At 56.5% G+C, this 22715-nt stretch overlaps 2 protein-coding genes across 10 annotated transcripts in view; both read left to right on the forward strand.

The window, feature by feature from the left end:
• CCNF (cyclin F) overlaps positions 1-15135 on the forward strand; it is a 36836-nt gene extending 21701 nt beyond the window's left edge. Inside the window, exons 10-17 of the mRNA XM_017858495.1 lie at positions 1733-1897; positions 5117-5240; positions 5543-5723; positions 6055-6142; positions 9735-9834; positions 9935-10062; positions 11805-11974; positions 12842-15135. Coding sequence (XP_017713984.1) covers positions 1733-1897; positions 5117-5240; positions 5543-5723; positions 6055-6142; positions 9735-9834; positions 9935-10062; positions 11805-11974; positions 12842-13317 — 1432 coding nt within the window. The 3' untranslated portion in view covers positions 13318-15135. The remainder of the gene's footprint in view (positions 1-1732; positions 1898-5116; positions 5241-5542; positions 5724-6054; positions 6143-9734; positions 9835-9934; positions 10063-11804; positions 11975-12841) is intronic.
• Positions 15136-15851: 716 nt separating this feature from the next.
• Positions 15852-21486, forward strand: TEDC2 (tubulin epsilon and delta complex 2). Of its 9 annotated transcripts, none has more exons than XM_017858496.1 (11): positions 15852-16416; positions 16529-16627; positions 16856-16926; positions 17049-17457; positions 17896-18012; positions 18291-18450; positions 18616-18727; positions 18832-18933; positions 20538-20728; positions 20995-21021; positions 21167-21486. In XM_017858496.1, the coding sequence occupies exons 1-11, from the start codon at positions 16250-16252 to the stop codon at positions 21299-21301; spliced, it is 1590 nt and encodes a 529-aa protein (XP_017713985.1). In that variant the 5' UTR covers positions 15852-16249; the 3' UTR covers positions 21302-21486. The 9 variants fall into 9 exon arrangements, with proteins under 9 accessions (XP_017713985.1, XP_017713988.1, XP_017713987.1 ...); XM_017858499.1 differs by having other exon boundaries at positions 18360-18450; XM_017858498.1 differs by having other exon boundaries at positions 17959-18012.
• The last annotated feature ends 1229 nt before the right edge of the window (positions 21487-22715 follow it).

The raw sequence follows: 22715 nt of genomic DNA on the forward strand, positions 1-22715 counted from the left end.
TTATTAATTTAAATTTTTTTTTTTTTTTTTTTTTTTTTTTTTTTGAGATGGAGTCTCACCCTATTGCCCAAACTGGAGCCTACTGGTGTGATCTCAGCTCACTGCAGCTTCCGCCTCCTGGGTTCAAGCAATTCTCACACCTCAGCCTTCCAAGTGGCTGGGACTATAGGCATGCACCACCACACCTAGCTAATTTTTGTATTTTTTTGGTAGAGACAGGATTTCACCATATTGGCCAGGCTGGTCTTGAACTCCTGACCTCAGATGATCTGCCCTCCTTGGCCTCCCAAAGTGCTGGGATTATAGGCCCCCATGCCTAGCCCAGTGTTTGTTTTTAGAAGTCAGATCATTAAGCGTGTTAAATCTATCTGCTTTGAGTAAGCTTTGTAGTCTGTTCACAGTAGAGGCCAGTTTAAACTGTAAACACCTGGCTCTTGCATGTTCTCTGTTCTGGGAGGAAATAGAGGCTCATCTGCTCCTCCTCTGCCATTCTTTTCACGCCTCGGCCCGTCTTCCTCTTCTCCCCTCCACCTCTGAAGATGCCTGTGTCTGGGCTGACACCTGGTACCTGCGCTGCCTGTCCAGCAGAATCACCCATCCTCCCACTCCTCTCTTGCTTTCTGTTCACTCTGACCCCTCTACTTTAAGACAAGCATCTACAGCCGGGTGCGGTGGCTCACGCCTGTCATTCCTGCACTTTGGGAAGCTGAGGCAAGCAGATCACCTGAGGTCAGGAGTTCTAGACCAGCCTGGCCATCATGATGAATCCCTCTCTCTACCAAAAATACAAAAATTAGGCCGCGTGCAGTGGCTCACGTCTGTGATCCCAGCACTTTGGGAGGCCGAGGCAGGTGGATCATGAGGTCAGGAGATTGAGACCATCCTGGCAAATATGATGAAACCCTGCCTCTACTAAAAATACAAAAAATTACCTGGGCGTGGTGGCACGTGCCTGTAGTCCCAGCTACTCGGGAGGCTGAGGCAGGAGAATCACTTGAACCCGGGAGGTGCAGGTTGCAGTGAACCAAGATTGTGCCACTGCACTCCAGCCTGGACGATAGAGCGAGACTCCGTCTCAAAAAAAAAAATACAAAAATTAGCCGGGCGTGTTAGTGTGCGCCTGTCATCCCAGCTACTGGGGAGGTTGAGGCAAGAGAATCACTGGAACCCGGGAGGCAGAGTTTGTAGTGAACTGAGATTACGCCACTGTACTCCAGTCTGGGTGATAGAGCGAGACTGTTTCAAAAAAAGACAGGTGTCTCCACTCTATTCAGAAAGGCATTTACCATATTGGGGCATATTGTGGCATTCTCTTGCGACTGTCTACCTTCTGCCGCTACCTGCATGCCCTGAGGGTCAGGGTTCATCCACTGTGGGTGGATCAACGGCTGTGGGCTGACTTTTCACTTTGTGCCAGGTCGAGGTCTCGAAGCGCTTGGGTTTGGGAGCACCAGGAACATGTGGTCTTGGAGGGAGGGCGGGTGCAGAGATCTGCAAGTCCATCCACCTCCCAGGAACACAGTCGAAGGATGTGGGGCCTGCTTCGGGCTGGGACCCATGGAGCCTCCCGGGCTTCCTGTGACATGGCCTCTCCAGCCTGGGTTCCAGGGTAAACCCATGATTCCAGAGCTAGCCAGGTTATTTGGTCAGGCCCAACAGGTGGAGTTGAAATTGCAGACAGGGACGCATGGAGAATGCCTGCCCTAGTTCCCACGCGCTGCTCTTTCCGCAGGTACATTCTGATCGACTGGCTGGTGGAAGTTGCCACCATGAAGGACTTCACAAGCCTGTGTCTGCACCTGACCGTGGAGTGTGTGGACCGGTACCTGCGGAGGAGGCTGGTGCCGCGTTACAGGCTCCAGCTGCTGGGCATCGCCTGCATGGTCATCTGCACCCGGTGAGAAGCCCCCTCAGCCCAGCTGGCAGGGACATGCTGGCCCTTCCTGGGTTCAGGGTCACCTGCCCTTCACGTGCTCCTCACTGGTTTTTTTCTTTTTTTTGGAGACCAAGTCTCGCTCTGTCACCCAGACTGGAGTGCACTGGTGCGATCTCGGCTCACTGCAACCTCCGCCTCCCAGGTTCAAGCAATTCTTCTGCCTCAGCCTCCAGAGTAGCTGGGACTGCAGGTGTGCACCACCATGCCTGCCTAATTTTTTTGTATTTTTAGTAGAGATGGGGTTTCACCATGTTGGTCGGGCTGGTCTCAAACTCTTGATTTCAAATGATTTACCCACCTCGGCCTCCCAAAGTGCTGGGATTACAGGCATGAGCCACTGCACCTGGCCCTTACTGGTTCTTGACTCATGAGCCGTGAGTGTCCCACCTGGTCAGATGTGGAGTGCTATACTGAGGGCCCTCCACAGGCAGGGGTGATGGAACAGCCTTCAGCGTGTGGGGGCCACTGTGTGGGGTGCCTGCATGCAGGCAATTTGTCCTGGTGTGCGATCTCAGGACCCAAAGTGTGGCCTCACTCTGGCAGGCGCAGGCTGAACAGCCCTGTCACCTGGCTCCTGAGGGCGGCAGGATGACTGATCGGGGAGGGTGGCAGTCGGCTGCCCTTCTCTGAAGTCAGGTTCTAAAGTCTGTTGCCAGAGTTTCCTACACTCTTGGAGTTAGAGGGTTTTTCGTCCCCCACTGGTGCCCTGCAGAGCCCACTCCAACCATGTGGGTGTCTCTCAGCAGTAGGGTGCATCCTTACCTGGCAGCCTGTCCCTTTCACATCAAACTACTGCTTTCCTTTAACTAATGCTGGATCCCCTAGTTCCGCCTTTGGGAATAACGTGAAAATGATTCTCACAATACGTTTTGCATTTCCTAAACCAGCTGTCCCCAGCATGGTCTACATTTCCCAAGGAAGTACTTTCCAGACCAACTCCTCTGTAGAGCATGGTGGCTGAGGATAGGCTTGGCTGCACACAGCATATGTGTAAGCTACAGAGACTTGTTTCTCTCTTGCACAGGTAACCCAGAGGCAGAGGGTCCGGGCTCAGGTCATTGGGATGTTTTTTGTTTGATGAGGAAGCAGAGGAGCCCCATCTCCCATGTTAATCTCTGCCACCAGCTAGGGTGCTGCCCTTGTCCCTGTGACACCTGTACCTGCCACATTTACCTTTGCACTGAGATTAGTCTTGTGGCCACGTCTCACCAGACGGGAACTGGGAGGTGTAGTCTCTTTGTGCCTGCGTGTGCCGGCTCGATGCAGTGTCATTCCCACGGAAGGAGGGAGCAACCCCTGCCACAAGCATCCAGAGCTGTCTTCACATGTGCTCTTGGGCCTGAATCCAGCGTCCCAGGTCTTCCTACCAGAGACAACTGAGGAGGTTAGGTGGCCGCCTCCCTGGATCTGACCACATATCCATCACCGCAACCTACTACCAAGCTCCTGGGCCACAAACCGGCTGGCAATGAGAGAATAACCACTAAAAATGTTTCAGGGAGCTGAGTCCAATTTCTTCCTCAACCACAAGACCTGATTGCAGTGGTCTATATAACTATCACCACAGCTCCCTCAAATCAATTCTGCCTTATCTTTTTTTTTTTTTAAGCTGGGGGACCAGGCACAGTGGCTCACACCTGTAATCCCAGCACTTTGGGAGCCCAGTGTGGGCAGATCATGAGGTCAGGAGTTCAAGACCAGCCTGGCCAACATGGTGAAACCCTGTGTCTACTAAAGATACAAAAAATTAGTTGGGCATGGTGGTGGGTGCCTGTAATCCCAGCTACTCAGGAGGCTGAAGCAGGAGAATCGCTTGAACCCGGGAGGCAGAGGTTTCAGTGAGCCAAGATCGCACCATTGCACTCCAGCCTGGGCAGTGGGGCAAGACTCTGTCTCTAAATAAATAAATAAATAAATAAATAAGCAAGCTGGACGTGGTGGTGGGCGCCTGTAGTCCCATCTACTTGGGAGGCTGAGACATGAAAATCGCTTGAACCCAGGAGGCGTAGGTTGCAGTGAGCCGAGATCACACCACTGCACTAATCCAGCCTGGGTGACAGAGGGAAACTCTGTCTCAAAAAAAAAAAGGTTTTAAAGGCTGAGCTGCCTGCCACCTCTGCTCTCAGAAGTGCCCTGCCCCAACCACCAGCCACCTCACACCCCACGCTGGGCTCCCTGTTGGCTACTGACATCTCATCTTTTTGGCATCTGCAGTCCCTGCGCTGGCAGGCATAGTGCCCGTGCCTCTTGTCCTCTTTGTCAAGTGAATGACACATGCAACCTGCAGAGTCCCCAGGACGGAGCAGCCGAGAGACTTGGCCTCAGTCCAACGGGAAGGTGCCTTGCGGGGGCCACTGGAGCAGCGTGTTCCCTGATAGTTGACGCTGGTGGACAGCAGAGAACAGGGTGACCCCTGCCTGGGGACAGTCAGGATTCCTGTGGCCACACAGTACCGGGCACAGACTTTCCAACAACCCTTGGGCCCTTTGCCTCCAATTCCTAGATCTGGTGGCTCACCCACCTTCTGGGTCTAAAACATTTCCACCCCACTGATAGAGCTGTCATGTGATGGGCAAATCTCTGTCTTTGGTGTCTTTTAGCAAACTGAATGCTGGTGGCACTTGGGCCTTTTGCAGACATTTGTGAGTCTGCCTAACAGCCCTGCTGCTTTCTGTCTGCCTTGTGGCTCTCATCCTTCTTTCCAGCACTTTCTGACCTCCCCCCTATTGTTATTATGATGATTATTTTTTGAGACAGGGTCTTGCTCTGTCACACTGGTTGGAATGCAGTGCTATAATCATAGCTCACTGCAGCCTCAACTTCCTGGGCTTAAGCAATCCTCCCACCTCAGCCTCCCAAGTAACTGAGACTATAGGCACATGCCACCATGCTCTGCTAATTTTTTATTTTTTAACTTTTTGAAGAGATAGGGTCTTGCTTTGTTGCCCAAGGTGGTCTCGAACTCCTGGCTAAGCTGTCCTCCTGCCTGGGCCTACCCTTTTTTAAATGCCCCTTGTCAGCCACAGGCAGCTGGCTCCATTATGAAGCCTCTGTTTGTCACCAAAGCCCAAAGCCATGGCTCCCTCCCTACCTTGAAGCTTCCTAAAGCCTTGGGTCCCTGCGCCCCACCCCTACCCCAGGAAGTGGGCTCTGCGCTGAGACCCCTTCTCGGCGTTGCAGGTTCATCAGTAAAGAGATCCTGACTATCCGGGAGGCCGTATGGCTCACAGACAACACGTACAAGTATGAGGACCTGGTGAGAATGATGGGCGAGATCGTTTCTGCCTTGGAAGGGAAGATTCGAGTAAGCAGTGGTTCCATTTTCCTTATTAATCCTAGTTGTCGCTGTGCTGGAGGGTGGGGGTGGGCATTTGGCTTTCCTGCTATGGGAGGCCGCACGGACTCAGAGGGCAGCTCTCTCTGCTGTGCCCAAAGCCACCGAGCAGGAGGCCACGGTTGCACCACATCGCCACTTGCGCTGGTGCGCTGCACGTGCAGCATCGACGTGAACATCACCTGGGCCAGACCCTGCGCTGGGCCTGCATGTGGCACTGCACCAAGGAGCCCCCAAGCACTAAGAGCCCACACCCGCTCCCGGCTGTCTAGGTCCCCACCGTGGTGGATTACAAGGAGGTCCTGCTGGCGCTAGTCCCCGTGGAGCTGAGAACCCAGCACCTGTGCAGCTTCCTCTGCGAGCTTTCCCTGCTGCACACCAGCCTGTCCACCTATGCCCCAGCCCGCCTGGCTGCTGCAGCCCTGCTTCTGGCCAGACTGACGCACAGGCAGAGTAAGGAGAGGCCCTTCCCAGGGATGCCTGTGTCAGGGAAGGTGCTCACATAGGAGGAGGCTGTGGGGAGGAAAAGAGTCCAGCATCCATTTGTCCTGGTTACTTCCTCAGGGATGAGATACAGCTCCTAGCTTCAGTATGTCCCAGATTTCTGACTGTGAGCCTGCACGCCCTACGTATGGGTTTTTTCCAAAACTGTTTTAAAAGGATTGCAACCCTGAGCTCCAAGAAACTCCACAGCAGAGCCCACAGAGCTATAGAGTGGAAATGGCAGGCGGCTGTCACCACAGCCCCTCCATCCCCTCCATCCCTGGCCTGCTTTCTTCCCCAGCACAGCCCTGGACCACTCAGCTGTGGGACCTCACCGGATTCTCCTATGAGGACCTCGTTCCCTGCGTCTTGAGCCTTCATAAGAAGTGGTGAGTTTTGGCCGGGTGCAGTGGCTCACGCCTGTAACCCCAGCACTTTGGGAGGCCGAGGCAGGCAGATCATTTGAGGTCAGGAGTTCAAGACCAGCCTGGCCAACATGGCAAAACCCCACCTCTACTAAAAATACAAAAATTAGCCAGGCGTGGTGGTGCATGCCTGTAATTCCAGCTACTCGGGAGGCTGAGGCAGGAGAATTGCTTGAACCCAGGAGGCAGAGATTGCAGTGAGTTGAGATCACATCACTGGACTCCAGCCTGGCTGACAGAGCAAGACTCTGTCTCCAAAAAAAAACTGGCCAGGCATGGTGGCTCACACCTGTAATCCCAGCACTTTGGGAGGCCAAAGTGGGTGGATCACCTGAGGTCAGGAGTTCGAGACCAGCCTGGTCAACATGACAAAACCCTGTCTCTACTAAAAAAACAAAAATTAGCTGGGCGTGATGGCGTGCGCCTGTAATCCCAGCTACTCAGGAGGCTAAGACAGGAGAATCGTTTGAATCTGGGAGGCAGAGGTTGCAGTGAGCCGAGATTGCGCCATTGCACTCCAGCCCGGGCAACGACTGAAACTCCATCTAAAAAAAAAAAAATTCCAAGACTTTCTTATCTCACACCTTTTCCACATTGAGAGCAGCTGCTCCCAACCCAAGCTCATTGCATAGGCAGCAGAACGTACCACAAAAAAGTGAGGGCGTCTCCCTGACCTGTGGTAACTTGTACCTGTGTCAAGTTGTCATCTAGCTCAGGCGCTGGCACAGTGTGGCCCTCAGATGGCATCTGGCTGCTTTTGTGAATGGGGTTTTCTTGGCAGCAGCCGCCCTCACTGGTTTCCACATCGTCTGCAGCTGCTTTTGCTCTGGCAGTGGCTGAGCTTATAGTGCAGCGGAGACCACATGGCCCCCAGTGGGGAAAATACTCACTCCCCTTCCCTTGAGAGAACAGCTTCCACCCCAATGCAGCCGTTGATATAGATCTATCCTCTGTCTCACTGAGAAGATGGAGCCTGCGGGCAGGTCCCTTGCCCCATCCTGCCCAGCTGTGGCCCCCTCTCTGCCCCAGCCCCACTGGGCTTCCCTCCACCTGCCCCGGCCCCTCTGCCCTTCTGTCTGCTGAGCCTGGCCCGGCCCTCCCTGCATCTGAGTCCCTTCACCTGCCCTGGCAGCTTCCCTTCAGCCCACGTTGGTTTGTTCTATGCAGTGCATGAAGCCCCCACCGTGGGCCGGGCGCTGGGGGAGAGGCCAGGACAGAGAGTTCAGAGGTCAGGTCATGATGGGAGAAACAGCAGGCAGGAGTGGGGCATGTGGCACGGGTGGGTGCAACTCCCTTCAGGGAGTGTAGCCGGGGTCACTCGGGCATCTGAGTCCCAGGCAAAGGGGGCAGCCATGCCAGGGCCCAGTGCAGACCAGCGGGGCCAGGGGCTGAGTGGAGTCATGCCAGTGAGGGGCGAGGGGGACAAGCATGGGGCTGAATTTGCATCCGACCAGCCATCTCCCTCTCGCCTCCTCAGCTGTGCTCACAGACTTGCTCCTCCCACCTCTCGGCACCACCACTCCCTGGTCTCCCCCTTCCCTGCTTCTGCCATGACTTCCCTTTCCTCAGCCAAATCCAGCAGACTCAGCGGTGTAGGCTTTTTTTTCCTTTTTTGAGTTGGGGGCCCAGGCTGGAGTACAGTGGCGCCATCCTAGCTCACTGCAACCCTGACCTCCCAGGCTTAAGGGATCCTCTTGTGTCAGCCTCTCGAGTAGCTGAAACCACAGGCACCACCACACCAGGCCTGGGTGGCTTTTCTCCAGCCAGCCTTACGCTGACCCTCCCTCCCTTGGGTGCCTCAGCTTCCCGCCCTAGGCCATGCGGCCTGGGTATTAGTCTCCCTTCTCACCCACCCCAAGGGGCCAGGGAATTCTGGCTTTCTGCCACCCCTCAGACTCCTTTCCTGGGAGACTTCATCACTTCCAGGATTCAGACCACATCTCAACCTTGACCTGCCACCCACCCTGCCAGTGTGACTCAGCCTATGGCCTTTTCTGGCCCTGGTGGGTCGTGGTGCATGAACCACTGTGCGCCCAGCTGAGGCCTCCACCAGCCGCTCCTGCTTCTCCATCCCTGCATCCTTGCCAGTGCACTTTCCTCGTGCGCTCACCGCTTGGGGGCTGGAGCTATCCATGGTGACTGCCCAGCCTCCTGGAACACTGGCAGCCACCCCGCACGTGTCCCGTGTACACTACCCAGGGCCTTGCTGTCCGGCTTCCAGGATGAGATCAGAACTCCCTGGGGGTCTCTTTGCCCTTGAGCAGCTCCTTCTCTGGCTCATCTGCTGTTTCTACCCCATACTGTACTTCAGCCACAGGGGACCTGGTGGCATCTCCCGGGCTTTGGCATGTGCTGCTGCTCATGGTGCTTTCTCCTGCAGTGTCCGGACCCTGTGCCTTCTGGGCAAGGAACGAGGGTGACAGTAGAAGGGTCGGCATGGATCTTACCCCCCCACCTTTGCTTATGGGGAGCACAGATCGTCCCAACGCTGGCCACCAAAAGCTGTTTCTGAGCTGCATTTATTCTCTTCTGCCTGAAAAAGTTAATTTTTTTTTCCAAACCAGATAAGTTAGAAACATTATTTACAAACTAAACTTCCTTTTATTGTATGATTTAATGGGCTTTTAGTTTATTCACACAGTTGTGCTTGTCATCACAACAATCAAATTTACAACATTTTCACTTTCTGAAAAGGAACAACACACCCCTCAGCTGTCACCCTCTGGTTCCCCGCCATTTCCTCAGCCCTAGATGACTCAGTGGTCTACTTTCTGTCCACAGATTTTTCCCATTCTGGACATTGCATATAAACGGAGTCATAGGACAGGTGGCCTTTTGTGTCTAGGTTATTTCCCTCAGTGTCACGTTTGCTGGGTTTGTCCATGTTGTGGCGTGTGTCCCTGCTTTATTCTTTTTCTTTTCTTTTTTTTTTTTTTTTTGAGACGGAGTCTCGCTCTGTCGCCCAGGCTGGAGTGCAGTGGCCGGATCTCAGCTCACTGCAAGCTCCACCCCCGGGTTTACGCCATTCTCCGGCCTCAGCCTCCGGAGTAGCTGGGACTACAGGCGCCCGCCACCTTGCCCGGCTCGTTTTTTGTATTTTTTAGTAGAGACGGGGTTTCACCGTGTTAGCCAGGATGGTCTCGATCTCCTGACCTCGTGATCCGCCCGTCTCGGCCTCCCAGAGTGCTGGGATTACAGGCTTGAGCCACCGCGCCCGGTCGCTTTATTCCTTTTCATGGCTGAATAATATTCCCCTGCATGGACCACATGTGTTTATCCATCCCACAGCTGGTGGACATTTGCCTATTGTGAACAGTCCTGCCGTGAACATTCTAGTACAGGTTTCTGTGTGGACATAGTTTTTCCTTTTCCCTGGGTCTTTACCTAGGGAGAATTGCTGGGTTCTGTGGTGACTAAATTTAACCATTCGGGGAACTGCCAGGTTGGACTCCAGAGTGACGGCACCATTTTGCATTCTCATTGCTTACTTCAGTGAACTAAGGCTAAAAATGGGGTGGGGGTGCCTCACATGTCCACTCCACGTGACTATTTCCAGCTTCCACGATGACGCCCCCAAGGACTACAGGCAAGTCTCTCTGACTGCCGTGAAGCAGCGATTTGAGGACAAGCGCTATGGAGAAATCAGCCAGGAAAAGGTGCCTCTCACCTGCCATCTGGGCGTCTCATGGGGTGCTGGGGTGTCGGTGGGCCTCACCCTTGGGGCCTCTGCACCCCCTAACTCTGGCTTCCCCTAAGGTGCTGAGCTACAGCCAGTTGTGTGCGGCATTAGGAGTGACACAAGACAGCCCCGACCCCCCGACTTTCCTCAGCACAGGGGAGATCCACACCTTCCTCAGCTCTCCCTCGGGGCGGAGAACCAAACGGTTAGTTACCCTGCGCCATACAATGCTCGCACCCTCATGCCGGCCCAGTTCCCTCAGCGCTCCATCACACAGAGAGGCCCCTAAGGCTTGTCAGGGGAGCAGCAGATCCCAGGACAGTGACCCTGGGACGGAGCCCTGCAGTCATGCCTGGGCTCCCTGTGGAGGAAGATGGTTTCGAGCATGCGGGAGCCCAGCCTGGCTCTAGCCCTGTCCGTGCCTGTCATGCGTGTCCTGTACTTATCTGCTCCATGATGCTGTGTCACTCCCAGCACTCGAGTTGTGACCTGAGTCACATCCCTAGCACTTCCCTCACTACCCGTGTGAACCTGTTTACCTGCTTCTCCTATCTCAGCACCTTGGCTGTTCCTCCTGGAGTTAACTTCCTCTTTCCACCTTACCCACCTGGAGAGCTGCTATTGATCCTGCAAGGCCCCCATGAACAGGGCCCTCCCTGTGCTGCTGGCCCTGCCCCTGTGACCCGTAACTTTCCCAAGGGCGGGCACTGGGTGGCTGGGTCTGCCCTGTCAATACAGGACCAGGCAGGGCTGCCTCCAGGAGTGTTGTGTGGGGAGTGGGCCCCGGCAGGAGACCTAAACGCCTGGGAAACACCGGGGAAGCAGCCGAAGCCCCTGCTACGGCTGCTTCCTCCCCAAGAAGCGTGATAGCACTTTCCATTTTGCGGAAGGCAGGAGACCTGACCCTCCTGTCTCACTGCACACACGCACCGACTCCCTGGGGCCAGGGTCATCAGGAGGAAAGTCCATGTAGACACGCATAGCTACTCCAGGAGGGGGCCTGGCCCTGTGCTCAGCCTCACTGTGTTAAACCCGCTTCTCCAGAGGCCCCCCAAAGCCCCATCAGTCTCTGAGACAGACCCCCATGGGTGACACGGGTAGCTCTCTCCACCCCCGCTCCCCACCAGGCCCTGGGTTCAGGAAGTGGAAAGGCTCAGCTGGTGTGGCAGCTTTTCCCAGGCTCAGGCCCACACTCTGGCCTCCAGCCCCATCCCGAGCAAGACTTGACCCCAGTTGGCCGTGGGTGCCGGCACCGCCCAAGGCCAGGCCATTCCATGCAATCTGCCTGGCCCCGGGCTGAGCACTGCCTGGCCCTTATTAATCAACACCAGAGGGGCCGGGCACAGTGGCTCACGCCTGTAATCCCAGCACTTTGGAAGGCTGAGGCGAGTGAATCACCTGAGGTTAGGAGTTCGAGACCAACTTGGCCATCATGGTGAAATCCCGTCTCTACTAAAAATACAAAAATTAGCTGGGTGTGATGGTGGGCACCTGTAGTCCCAGCTACTCAGGAGCCTGAGGCAGGAGAATCACTTGAACCTGGGAGGCGGAGGTTGCAGTGAGCCAAGATCACACCACTGCACTCTAGCCTGGGTGACAGAGCAAGACTCTATCTCAAAAAAAAAAAAAAAAAAACACTGGAAGGTGGCATCATCCTGGGGGTGTCCAGGGGACCAGATGGTTGGCCCAGGCCCCACAGCTGAGCCAGGTGGGCTGGGCTTCACACCCAGACCTGGGGCCTGAGTTTGCCTGAGCTGTCCTCCAGGATGGCCCTGCCTCAAGGGCTTATACCTGTTCTAGCTTCACCAGCATTTTCTACGCAGCAGACCCTTTGGGAGCATGCAGTGACAGTCCAGGGCACGCGGGTGTTAGAGGTAGGTGCAGAGGGTCTGGCCTCCCAGCACTGCCACCCATGACCAGGTCTCCTGGGCTCTCTCCACCTTGCAGGAAGCGGGAGAACAGCCTCCAGGAGGACAGGGGCAGCTTCGTTACCACCCCCACTGCGGAGCTGTCCAGCCAGGAGGAGACGCTGCTGGGCAGCTTCCTCGACTGGAGCCTAGACTGCTGCTCTGGCTACGAAGGCGACCAGGAGAGCGAGGGCGAGAAGGAGGGCGACGGTGAGTGTAGGGCCAGGGCGCACCAGAAGGGACATCACACAGGATGGCTCTCACTGAGGGTCTCTGGGCACCTGGCCCTGTGCGAGTGCCGTGGCAGGGAGGAGGATGTGCACAGAGCTCCTGCCCTGCCGGGGAGTGTGTCCAGGCATGGGGAGAGTGAGAGGAGGGGAGAACCCCCAAAACACCACAGCTTCTCCCACCACACAGGGATGAGAGGACTTAGGCCACACCTATCTGGCTCCTGCTCATTCTGTGCTGGGAAGACCTCACTAGGATGAGGGAGGTAGAGACCTGTCTGGAGTTCATGGAGATCCTTCTAGGCCAGGTGTGGTGGCTCATGCCTGTAATCCCAGCAATGTGAGAGGCTGAGGCAGGAGGATCACTTCAGGCTAGAAGTTCAAGACAGTCCTGAGTGACATAGCAAGACAAAAAATTTAAAAATTAGCTGTACAGGCTAATTTGTCTTTCTAGAATGTTGTTTGAGATGTGCCCACGTGGTTTACATGACACTCCTCACTGCCCTGCTGGGATCACTGCCCTGTACAAACCCCAGGCAGGCTGCATGGGTCCTTACCAGAAGCCCAGTTAGTGTGAGTCCTGTCGATTTCCCAGTTGCTTGCTTCTGCATCCACTTGGCTTGAGCTAGATGCCCAGCTTGTCATCTCCACTGTTGTTGGAGTCATAGCAGGCAGCTGTCCAGCCTTGGAAGAGGCATGTCACCCACACTTCTCACCACAGGAGAGTAACACAGGGGACCATAGCAAGGTAGAAGATTCTTGACCTGCACTTCAGGGTCCTGACCTGGCAGGGGGTCTCCCCTGATGCTTGGGTGTGACATGATCTCCCTCCCCACCAACTTTCCTGCAGTGACAGCTCCCAGTGGCATCCTCGATGTCACCGTGGTCTACCTGAACCCAGAACAGCATTGCTGCCAGGAATCCAGTGATGAGGAGGCTTGCCCAGAGGACGAGAGACCCCAGGACCCACAGGCACTAGCGCTGGATACCCAGATCCCTGCAACCCCAGGACCCAAGTCCCTGCTCCGCACCAGCCTGGAGCCAGGGAAGGACGTCACGACCTCAGGGTACTCCTCCGTCAGCACCACGAGTCCCACAAGCTCTGTGGATGGTGGCTTGGGGGTCCTGCCCCGACCTACCTCAGTGCTGTCCCTGGACAGTGACTCGCACACACAGCCCTGCCACCATCAGGCCAGGAAGTCATGTTTACAATGTCGTCCCCCAAGTCCCCCCGAGAGCAGTGTTCCCCGGCAACAGGTGAAACGGATAAACCTATGCGCACACAGTGAGGAGGAGGACACGAACCTGGGCCTTGTGAGGCTGTAAGTGTGTCAGCGCATTTGCCGCAGTGGATGTGTACTGAGGGGGCTGGAGGCGAGGGGTGGGAGCACAGCATAGGAATGCTGTGTAGATCCCAGAGGCCTTCGCACAGAGAGCAGAGAGGGTAACTTGTGGCCACCAAGTTTCTTTCTCTGCAGGAGTCCCGTGCTAGCCATGAGAATGTTGAAATGAGAGTGAAGAGGTCAGATCCCTCTCTGGAAAGTTTAGCCTCAAAGCAGTTGGCCGCACTGCATGGAGGGCACCTCTCTGTCCCTGCCATGTCTCACTGTCTCTGGAAGCTTCAGCCCATGTGTGTCCTGGTCTTCCCAGCCCCAACAGAGCCCGGTGCCAGGAGCTGACAGCGTTCCTGCTCAAGGCACGTGTGACCTGGGTAGTCGGACACCACTTGAGCTCCTGCCCACATCTGTCTGGTTTGGGGCTCCAGTGGGGAGCTGACAGCTCTGAGCACACCACTGTCCCCTCATCCACTTTGGTCTGCATGGGGCACCCACTTGCTTCTGGGTGGGGATTCCATGGTAAGGGGGCCTGTGTCCCTGCACACTGCGTGGACTGCCTTGGCCACAGGCCCACTCCCTATGACACGTTATTCATTTTAGAGCTCTGTCCCAGAGGCGTTTGTCTGTGACCCACAGATGTTGTCAATGTGAACACCTCTCTTTGTGCTGAATTTCTGGGCCATTCTTTTCCTGTCTTTATTTCTAAATTTCCTTCTTCTAAGATGAAAACAAGAAAAACTTAAAACAGAAGGTATTAAAAAAACAAGAGATTCCTACCATTATTTAGGTTCAACTGCAAAACAAAAATCTTACTCCAGCCTCTCAATGCCATCCTGACACACTTTATGTAAAAAGAATTTTCCCAGAGAGGCTAGCCAGAAAAAACTTGAAGTCCCCTATAACATCTGAGGTGACCAAGAGGCAGAGGAGTAGAGCAGTCAGGGGCCGTGTCCTGGCTGATCCCAACTGCAGCTGTGCTCTGGGGGCCCGTGGGAGGGAGGCAGACCCCTGGGCTTTCCTGCTGGCCACGGAGACTCCGCTCCTGCATGGAAAGGGAGCCTGGGAGACAGCAGTCCACGCCTGGGGAGCCTGTCTGGGGCCATGTGACCGTGGCCTCTCCCTGGGGATGGGCTTACCACAACACACTCACCCTGCTGCCATCCATTTTTTTCCTCTGCAAATGTAAGAAAGAACCACTTGGCTAGAAGTGTCCCCCAGATGCTTTTCTTTTTTTTTTAAGACGGAGTTTTGCTCTTTTCGCCCTGGCTGGAGTGCAGTGGCATGATCTCAACTCACTGCAACCTCCGCCTCCCAGATTCTGCCTCAGCCTCCCAGGTAGTTGGGATTACAAGCACCCAACCATGCCGGGCTAATTTTTGTATTTTCAGTAGAGACGGGATTTCACCATTTTGGCCAGGCTGGTCTCGAACTCATGACCTCAGGTGATCTGCTCACTTCAGCCTCCCAAAGTGCTGGGATTACAGGCATGAGCCACTGCGCCTGGCCCCCCAAATGCTCTTGAACGAGAAACCCAGGGCTGGGAGATGCTCACTGAGCTGCTGCTTTTCTGTGTGCTGGTGTTGTGTGTGTTCGTGTCCACGGCAGCTGTCTTCTTGCTACTATAAGGGAATTCTGGCCACCCTGGGTGGGGCGTGGTCGGAGTGAGAACTGAAGCGTTGGAACTGTAGACCCGTCCTGTCGACTGTGTGCCCCTGGGCATGTGTGAGCCTCAGTTTCCTCATTTGTAAGAGGGGGCGATGATACCTACCTCACAGGGGTGTTGTGAGGATTAAATGTGAGGATAGTGACAGATCTGAGTGATGGACGTCCTTCGCTGCCTCAACCCCTTGTCCAGGGGCTCTTTTGTCAAAATCCCAACTCTTCATGGAGTCAGTTCTCTGCTTTCTCCCAGCTTGCACCTGAAGGAGGAAACCACTCCGGGGGAGCCTGGCATCACCTGCTAGAGTGGGTGGGCTCCTGCATCTCGAGTGCTGCCTCCTCCTCCACAGAGAGCCTCCAGGGAGGCAGGGCCACCGTCACCCTCCCCCACCGCTGATGGAGGGGCCCACCTGGAGCGCTGGGCCAGAGTGGCCTGGTTCCCAACCTCCCTGACAACTCCCTTTGTGCCCTCCTCCCCTTCTGCGATGACACCTTCCCATTAACGACTATGGAATGGACTCACCTGTCCCATCTTTAAACAGCACCCCCAGGTCTGTCTTTCCTCCAGCTACCGCCTGGGATTTCTTGCCCGTAATTGTTTATTCTTGTTAACACCAACTACATGGGGCCCTGCTGCCCTCCTCACTTCCTCCCCCAGATGTCCCCTGCATCACTGAAGGCCCTGTCCGCCAACCCCCCCACCCCTCGGTGCTGTGTACACCGCCGAGACCTCAGCAGCGCTTGGCCTGTGACCCACTCCCTCCCGCGACAGCCTCTTGTTGCCTCTGTGACACTGTCCTACTGCTCCTCCACCTCCCTGGCCATTGTCTGGGCCCCGTCACCTGTCCCTACCCGTCCCCTGCCCCACCAAGGGCCGCCTCGCCGGGTCCACTGCTCCAAGGTCTGAGCTTCCTCCCCTCTGCCCAGTGCTATCACGTCACATGTCCAAAAGTGAACACTTTCTCCTCCCTCATCCCCGCTCCTGACAGGCGGCATCCTCACCTCCAGCAACCCCTTCCTTTCCCTGTGCTCGGTGGCCCGGTTGTCAGCAGGACGGCCGATCCCTGCGTTGGAGCACTTTCAGTAAGGACAGGTGGAGCCTCTCGTATAACCTTCACAGGCGCCCTACAAGAGAAGCGCGATAATGGCGCCCCCATCTACCCAGTTACCCAAACCAAAATCCGGCGTCGCCCGCAGTCCCCTCCCTGGCGGCCTCGGAGACCTAGGGGGCAGGAGTGGGCGGGGCTTGAGGCTCGCCCGCAATGAGGGAGAGAAAGCTTCGGGGGCGGCCCCGGAGCCCCGGACCAGGACTGGGCAGCCCGGCCGGGAAGGGGCGGTCTTCCCGCCCGGAAGGGGCGTGGCTCTTCAGAGGCGGCAAATTGCAAGGAGACGCCGCTACCTTCATGCTGCCCGCGGACTGCTCGCGCCGGTGAGGCCTGCGCGGCGGGAGGGGGCGGGAGGACGCGGGCGGGCTGGCAGTCAGGCGCGGGGCCCGTGGCCCGACGCTGGCCGAGGTGATGAGCCGCCGGTGCGTCCCCCAGGCTGGTGGCCGAGCTGCAGGGCGCCCTGGACGCCTGCGCACAGCGACAGCTGCAACTGGAGCAGAGCCTGCGCGTCTGCCGTCGGCTGCTGCAGGCCTGGTACGCGGAACCCGGGACCCCCTGGCCAGACCTCCCTCGGCCCCTCAGAGTCCCGTGGCTGGGAGACTGGGCGCAGCCGCCCACTTCGGAGCTATAGGTTGTCAGTGCCACCCCCGTTACTCTGCAAGCTCTGAGCTGGGGGCCTGCCGCGGGGCCCGGCGGCCCCCTTTCGTCTGTTTGGCTGGGCCCTGCCTTCTGGCCGTGCGACGTCTGCCCATGTCTTTGTAGGGAACCAACTGGGACCTGGGCTTGGGAGCCACCTCCAGAGCCAGAAACTAATGAAGAGGACCCCCTTCCAGGTAAACCTCCACCACCCACCTAATCCAGGTGCTGCTCTGGTCTGTCTTCTGGAGTGCAGTTGTGAGGGACTCTCCTGGGGGACAGTGGGGAGAGATCCCTGCATAATTTTTGGCTTTCACAGCATGCACACCCAGTCCACAAGACCTCAAAGAGTTGGAGTTTCTGACCCAGGCACTGGAGAAGGCTGTTCGGGTTCGAAGAGGCATCACTAAGGCTGGAGAAAGAAACAAGGCCCCCAGCCTGAAATCTGGGTCCTTTGTCACCTCTCCTGGCACGACAGCCTCCACCCCACCCCAGCCCCCAGGCCAAGCTGGTGGCCATGCTTCAGACACGAGACCCACGAAGGGCCTCCGCCAGACCACGGTGCCTGCCAAGGGCCGCCCTGAGCGCTGGCTGCCATCAGGGCGGGATAGGACCCGTGTTGGGATAGGAGCCCGAGCCCCCAGGCCTGGAGCGGGCCTCAGGAACCAGCATATGGCCCCATCGGCTGCTCCTCAGGCCCCAGAAGCCTTCACACTCAAGGAGAAGGGGTAGGTTTCCCAGACACTCACTGGAGGGACTTCTATCTCTGCCTCCTCAGACCCTGGCTAGCAAGGAGCCTGGGATTTGGGGTGACAGGGAGGGCAGGGCATTGAGCCCTGGGGTGCACCCCTGAGGCTCGTGCTCAGAAGCTGGCAGAATGAAACAGTTTGGTGGTGGTTTGGCACCATCAGGACCGGGAAGTACTAGAGCCTGTCCTGCCCTCTCCTCTGTGGCTGTCCCCTTATTTGCTCAGGCCAGAGGCTCCAGATGGGCTCTGGAGGGTGTGGGCTCTGCTCACGGGGCCCCCTCTTCTCTCTACTGGGGCAGCACTGGACTGTGCTTCTCCCATGGCCACTCTGGAAGCCCTATCCAAGGGGGCTTATCCTTGGTGGGGTCAGGTGTGGGAAAGGGGCAAGAAGCCTCATCCCTGATTGGGCTCTGAGCAGGAAATGGGAGTTGCAGACCCCAGAGCAAAGCGATGCTCCTCTGAACACCGGCTTCTCTGACAGGCACCTGCTGCGGCTGCCTGCGGCATTCAGGAAAGCGGCTTCCCAGAACTTGAGGTGAGGCTGAGGTCTTTGGCTAGACAGGGGTAGGGGAGAACCTGGAGGCATCACCAGCTCGGGTGCAGGTTCGAGATACTTTCCAGTGGGTCTCTTTGCCCTCTTTGGTGAGTGGGGTCATTGTTGACATTAAAAGTCTGCCAGCCTGTTAGTTCTGTTCCCTAGTTCTGGTCAGTGTCCTCTTGGTTCCCTGCATCCTCTGGAGACCCCTCCGGGCATTCAGCAGAGCCAGATGCCCAGCCTGGGGTCCCCACCCTGGCCCTTGCCTACCTCCCAAGGCCCAGCTCATCAGCTGGAATAACCGTGTCCCTCTGTGGTTCCTGGGGCGCCCCACGTGTGCACCCCAGACTGTGGGTCCAGCTCAGTTCCCTGCAGACCAGTGATTCCATGGATGCCGCTGCCGCCAAAACCCAGTTCCTCCAGAACATGCAGACAGCTGTATCCTTGCTGGGCTTGTGGGAGCCTGGGGGGGGTACTCTGGCTCTGAACCTGGCAGGTTTGTGGAGCAGCCCCAGGAGGGGCTGGTGTGGGATGGCCAGGGCCCTGTCCTTGGTGGGAGCAGAGGGGCTTGGCTGCAGGGAAGTTTTCCTGACCCATATCCAGTCAGGCGGGTCCCAGCCCAGGCTCAGTGCTGCGGAAGTGGAGGCGGAGGCAAGGCGCCTGCGGAAGGCCTGTTCACTGCTGAGACTGCGTGTGAGGAAGGAACTCTCCGCAGGTCAGTGGGTCCTGGGTCTGTCTCGGGAGGAGTGTGGACGGCTAGTGCAGGGAGGGTTTCCAGACTGCCACAGACCCCACCTGCCCTCCCTGACTCTTCTGCAGCCCCTGTGGACTGGATGCAGGAGTACCGCTGCCTGCTCACGCTGGAGGGGCTGCAGGCCATGGTGGGCCAGTGTCTGCAGAGGCTGCAGGAACTGCGTGCAGGTGAGACCCCGCCCCCACCCTGCCACCTGCACTGAGGTCTGGGCCAGGGACAGGGTGCTTTAGCCAGCTTTGTCTGTACCTCAGGGAAAGGTGAGCAGCCCAGGGACCAGATGCAAGTTGGTGACCCGCCCCCCCCCCCCGCCCAATGCCACTCCCCAGTGTGCTGGGTCCTCACCAGTTGTCCTATGGGAGCAGTCAGCCTTCCTCTCCTCCTCAGGGCAGCTCCCCTACCTCGCTGCTCCCCACACACAGAACCTCACTGCTCTGAGCTGTTGCTTATTCACCCAGTTGTTGAAAAAGTGGCGTGTGAGGGCCGGGCACTGTGGCTCACACCTGTAATCCCAGCACTTTGGGAGGCCAAGGCAGGCGGACCACAAGGTCAGAAGATCAAGACCATCCTGGCTAACACCGTGAAACCTTGTCTCTACTAAAAATACAAAAAATTAGCCAGGCGTGGTGGCAGGCGCCTGTAGTCCCAGCTACTTGGGAGGCTGAGGCAGGAGAATGGTGTGAACCTGGGAGGAGGAGCTTGCAGTGAGCCGAGATCGCGTCACTGCACTCCAGCCTGGGCGACTGAGCGAGACCCCATCTCAAAACAAAAGAAAAGTAGCGTGTGAGGCCAGGCACGGTGGCTCACGCCTGTAACCCAGCACTTTGGGAGGCCGAGGCAGGCGGATCGTTTGAGGTCAGGAGTTCAAGACCAGCCTGGCCAAAATGGTGAAAGCCCATCTCTACTAAAAATACAAAAATTAGCTGGGTATGATGGTGCACACCTGTAATCTCAGCTGCTTGGGAGACTGAAGCACGAGAATTGCTTGAACCCAGGAGGCAGAGGTTGCAGTGAGCTGAGATTGCGCCACTGCACTCCAGCCTGGGTGACAGAGCGAGACTCCATCTCAAAAAAAAAAAAAAAGAGATCAGTAGCTCATGAGAATCAGGCTCCCGTGAAGTGGTTATTTATAGAACTTGTTTCGGCCGGGGCCGCGGTGGCTCAAGCCTTAATCCCAGCACTTTGCGAGGCCGAGACGGGTGGATCACGAGGTCAGGGAGATCGAGACCATCCTGCTAACAGCGGTGAAATCCCCGTCTCTACTAAAAATACAAAAACTAGCCGGGCGAGGTGGCAGGCGCCTGTATCCCAGCTACTCGGGAGGCTGGAGGCAGGAGAATGGCGTAAACCCCGGAGCGGACGCTTGGGTGAGCGGAGATCTGGCCCACCTGCATCCAGTCCGGGCGACAGAGCGAGACTCCGCCTCAAAAAAAAAAAAAAAAAAAAAGAACTTGTTTCCTCCTTTGTATTTTCTAATTGCTTGACATTTTAAGAGTGAAAATACACCATTTGTCAAAAGGAAAGCCAATCTCACAAAAGTCGTGCATAAACACAGTAAAGAAATTAAGCAGGCAGAGGGCCACCCCACAGAGGACTCCCTGCCAGCAAGTCCAAGCTCAAGACACACAGTCTTGCACGGGACTGTCCTGAAAGCCCACCTTTCCCCTAAAGTCAGGGCAAGTGGTGCAGATGCCTGGGAGAGCCAGGCAAACAGGAAAAGCGGGGCCGCAGCTTTGGCTGCCACCCCAGTGGCCACATTGTCCTGTGCACACAGCGGTGGCGGAACGGCCACCATTACCGTGTCCTGTGGGGAGGCCCCCCAGAGCCTTGCTGTCCTGTGGGGGCGGAGCGGAGCCTACATGGAGCCCCCAGCTGCTTGTCTACTCCAGCACCCAGGAGCTGCAGACCCTGGCGGCCCTCAAGCTGCGAGTGGCCGTGCTGGACCAGCAGATCCACTTGGAAAAGGTGCTTCTGGAATAGGAGATGGGGGTGCAACAGAGGTCTGCAGCGTTGAGGAGGACCTGAGGGTAGGGGCTTGACTGCTCCACCCCCCAGAACCCAGGAGGATGGGGGCAAGCCTGGGGTCTGTGTGTGTGGGTTGGGAAGTGCACAGGCCAGACTGAGCTAGGGGTGGCAGGAGGGAGAGGCTGAAGCATTGGGGCCTTGAAGCCTGTCCCAGGATTGCCCCCAGCCTAGGTGCCCCTGAGACCTTGGCCCTGCCCTGCTCCCAGGTCCTGATGGCTGAACTTCTCCCCCTGGTAAGTGCTGCACAGCCGGAGGGGCCGTCCTGGCTGACCCTGTGCCGGGCTGTGCACAGCCTGCTCTGCGAGGGAGGCGCACGTGTCCTCACCATCCTGCGAGATGAACCTGTGGACTGAGCCTTTCCCATGCTGCACCCACCAGGCCTCAGGACCACCTGGGCGCTGGCCTGCCAGGGAGCATCCCCTCAGCCCTGTTCAGATGGGGATTGGGGGTGTCTTCTCTGGCACTGTGCTCGGGGACCCAAAGATGCCTGTGCTTCCCTGGGAGACCTGGTGAACTGGACCAGGTGGCCTCAGAAGCTCTTCTCAGGACAACTAAGCCTGCTGGTCAGGGCTGACTTTCAGCCTTCCCAAGGCTCCTGGACTCCAGAGGCCAGCGGGGAGCCTTTCCTGACTCCCTCTGTTTTCTCTCAGTGTAAACCAAAGAGCTGCTTGTGTGATATTAAAGCCACTTTAGAAAGCATTTGTACTTATTTTTGTTGAGACAGTCTCACTCTGTCGCCCAGGCTAGAGTGCAGTGGCATGATTCCAGCTCACTGCAACTTCTGCTTCCCAGGTTCAGGTGGTTTTCCTGCCTCAGCCTCCCAAGTAGCTGGAATTACAGGCTCCAGCCACCACGCCTGGCTTTTTTTTTTTTTTTTTTTTTATGTTCAGTAAAGATGGGATTTCACCTTGTTGGACAGGCTAGTCTCCAACTTTTGACCTCAGGTGATCCTCCCACCTCGCCCTCCCAGCGTGCTGGGTTTACAGGTGTGAGCCACTGCGCCTGGCTGAAAGCATATGTATTTAAATCGTGCCAAGGTGGGACTTGGGCCCTTGTTTCTTTATGTTTTTGTTTATCAGGTTACATCACTGGTTGATACATGTCATGCTGAAAAGGAATATATCAAGTGTATTTATCAAGATTATAAATGGACTGGGTATGGTAGGTCACACCTGTAATCCCAGCACTTGGGGAGGCTGAAGTGGGAGGATTGCTTGAGGCCAGGAGTTTGAGACCAGTTTGAACAACAGTGAGACCCCATCTCTACACAAAATTTTAAAATGAGCCGGGCATGGCATGTCTGCCTGTAATCCCAACTGCTTGGGAGGCTAAGGCGGGAGGATCACTTGAGCCTAGGACTTTTTTTTTTTCTCTCTGTGACCCAGCCTGGAGTGCAGTGGCGCAATCTCAGCTTACTCCAACCTCTGCCGTCTGGGTTTAAGCGATTATTCTGCCTCAGCCTTCCAAGTAGCTGGGATTACAGGCACGTGCCACCACGCCTGGCTAATGTTTGTAGTTTTTTAATAGAGACGGGGTTTCGCCATCTTGGCCAGGCTGGTCTTGAACTCCTGACCTCGTGATCTGGCCGCCTCGGCCTCCCAAAGTGCTGGGATTACAGGCGTGAGCCACTGCACCCGGCCGAGCCTAGGACTTTGAGACAGGACAAGGTCACTCAAGGTGGGCCCAGCACTGCTGAAAGCCCCACCCTCTATAGGCTATAAGCTATACTCATTCATTGGAGAACACGAAAACCACAAGGCCATATTGGAGAACAGGCCGGTCACTGTCTCTGCCACAGCCACCCAGCTCTGCTTCCCACTGTCTCCTGGTGCCTACGCCCAGCTCCCCCTCCTGGCGCTGTCACTGGGGCAGGTGTGGGGTCACCGGTTCACATGGCTTCCACCAGGAAGGGCCTTTTACCTCTTCA

This window comes from Rhinopithecus bieti, unplaced genomic scaffold, assembly GCF_001698545.2.
Source record: "Rhinopithecus bieti isolate Rb0 unplaced genomic scaffold, ASM169854v2 scaffold_47707, whole genome shotgun sequence".
NCBI lineage: Eukaryota > Metazoa > Chordata > Mammalia > Primates > Cercopithecidae > Rhinopithecus > Rhinopithecus bieti.